The sequence below is a fragment of the Anneissia japonica genome, unplaced genomic scaffold (assembly GCF_011630105.1).
Source record: "Anneissia japonica isolate Jap-2015-1 unplaced genomic scaffold, ASM1163010v1 scaffold3436_len560460_cov161, whole genome shotgun sequence".
Lineage (NCBI taxonomy): Eukaryota > Metazoa > Echinodermata > Crinoidea > Comatulida > Comatulidae > Anneissia > Anneissia japonica.
In genome coordinates this window covers 198,538-199,490 of record NW_022751570.1, presented here as the reverse complement: position 1 = coordinate 199,490, position 953 = coordinate 198,538, and the positions used below count along the sequence as shown (strand labels likewise).

Here is a 953-nt window from a genome sequence, read left to right as displayed (position 1 = left end):
CAATCATGCTGTCTACGATATAAAATACTCTTTGAAAGCAAATGTTGGTTTCCTCCATTATGGTTTTCGCCAAACGTTTGCTCAAGACTGCTGCACTTAATTCTAGTCGAACAATGCTTGTAATTTCTATCGGCGCAACTCTACTTTTGGAAGCCATCAAGTGGGACTCATATCTTCCATCTTGCACTTCGTACCTTATGTATGCAACAGCTCCCATAGCTTTCTCTGATGCATCAGAGAACATCACTAGTGTGGGGTCCGCTCCTGGCTTAGCTGCCACTGGCTTGACACACCGTTTAAACATTATTCCTGCACTGTCTTCCAGGTCACTAAACAATTTAAACTACTCTCGTTGATATTCATCTTTAATTGGCTCATCCCACGCAAGACCTTCACCCCATAACTTCCTTAGTAGAATCTTGGCTCTCACAGTCACTGGCGTCAATAGACCCAATGGATCACACACTGCATTAATTTTGCTCAAACAAATCCTCTTTGTAAGCGGTTGAGGAACATCATGAAACATACTGAAGTTTCCTTGAAAGGTTAATAGGTCTTCTTTCGGCTTCCAACAGATCCCTAATACCTTCTTTGTCTCCAAAGATCGGTCTTGCTTTTCCCCACTCTCCTCTCCAGATATTATCCACTCCTTTATAGAAAAGTTTCCAGGTTTTAGCAGACAATCCACTTCCTTTGTCAGCCTTTCAGCCATTTCTCTTGTCTCTACACACTGCAACACGTCATCCATGTAGACGTTGTTTAGTATAGTATCTGCAGCTTCAGGAGCTTTCTCTCTACCCGCTTCCGCTGTTTTTCGTAATGCTGCGATAGCTATGGTGGCTGATGGCTTGTCGCCAAAATTTACTGCCGTTACACAGTAAGTTTTTGGTGGTTTCTCTGTTTCAAGCCCTCTCCACAAGAATCTATGGCAATGCTGATCAATTAAGGATATA

At 42.6% G+C, this 953-nt stretch overlaps 1 protein-coding gene across 1 annotated transcript in view; it reads right to left on the bottom strand.

Annotated features, from left to right (window-relative positions):
* Positions 1-343: 343 nt before the first annotated feature.
* The window catches only part of LOC117121760, a 13,017-nt gene continuing 12,407 nt past the window's right edge, over positions 344-953 (bottom strand). The window contains exon 3 of the mRNA XM_033267070.1: positions 344-934. Coding sequence (XP_033122961.1) covers positions 344-934 — 591 coding nt within the window. The remainder of the gene's footprint in view (positions 935-953) is intronic.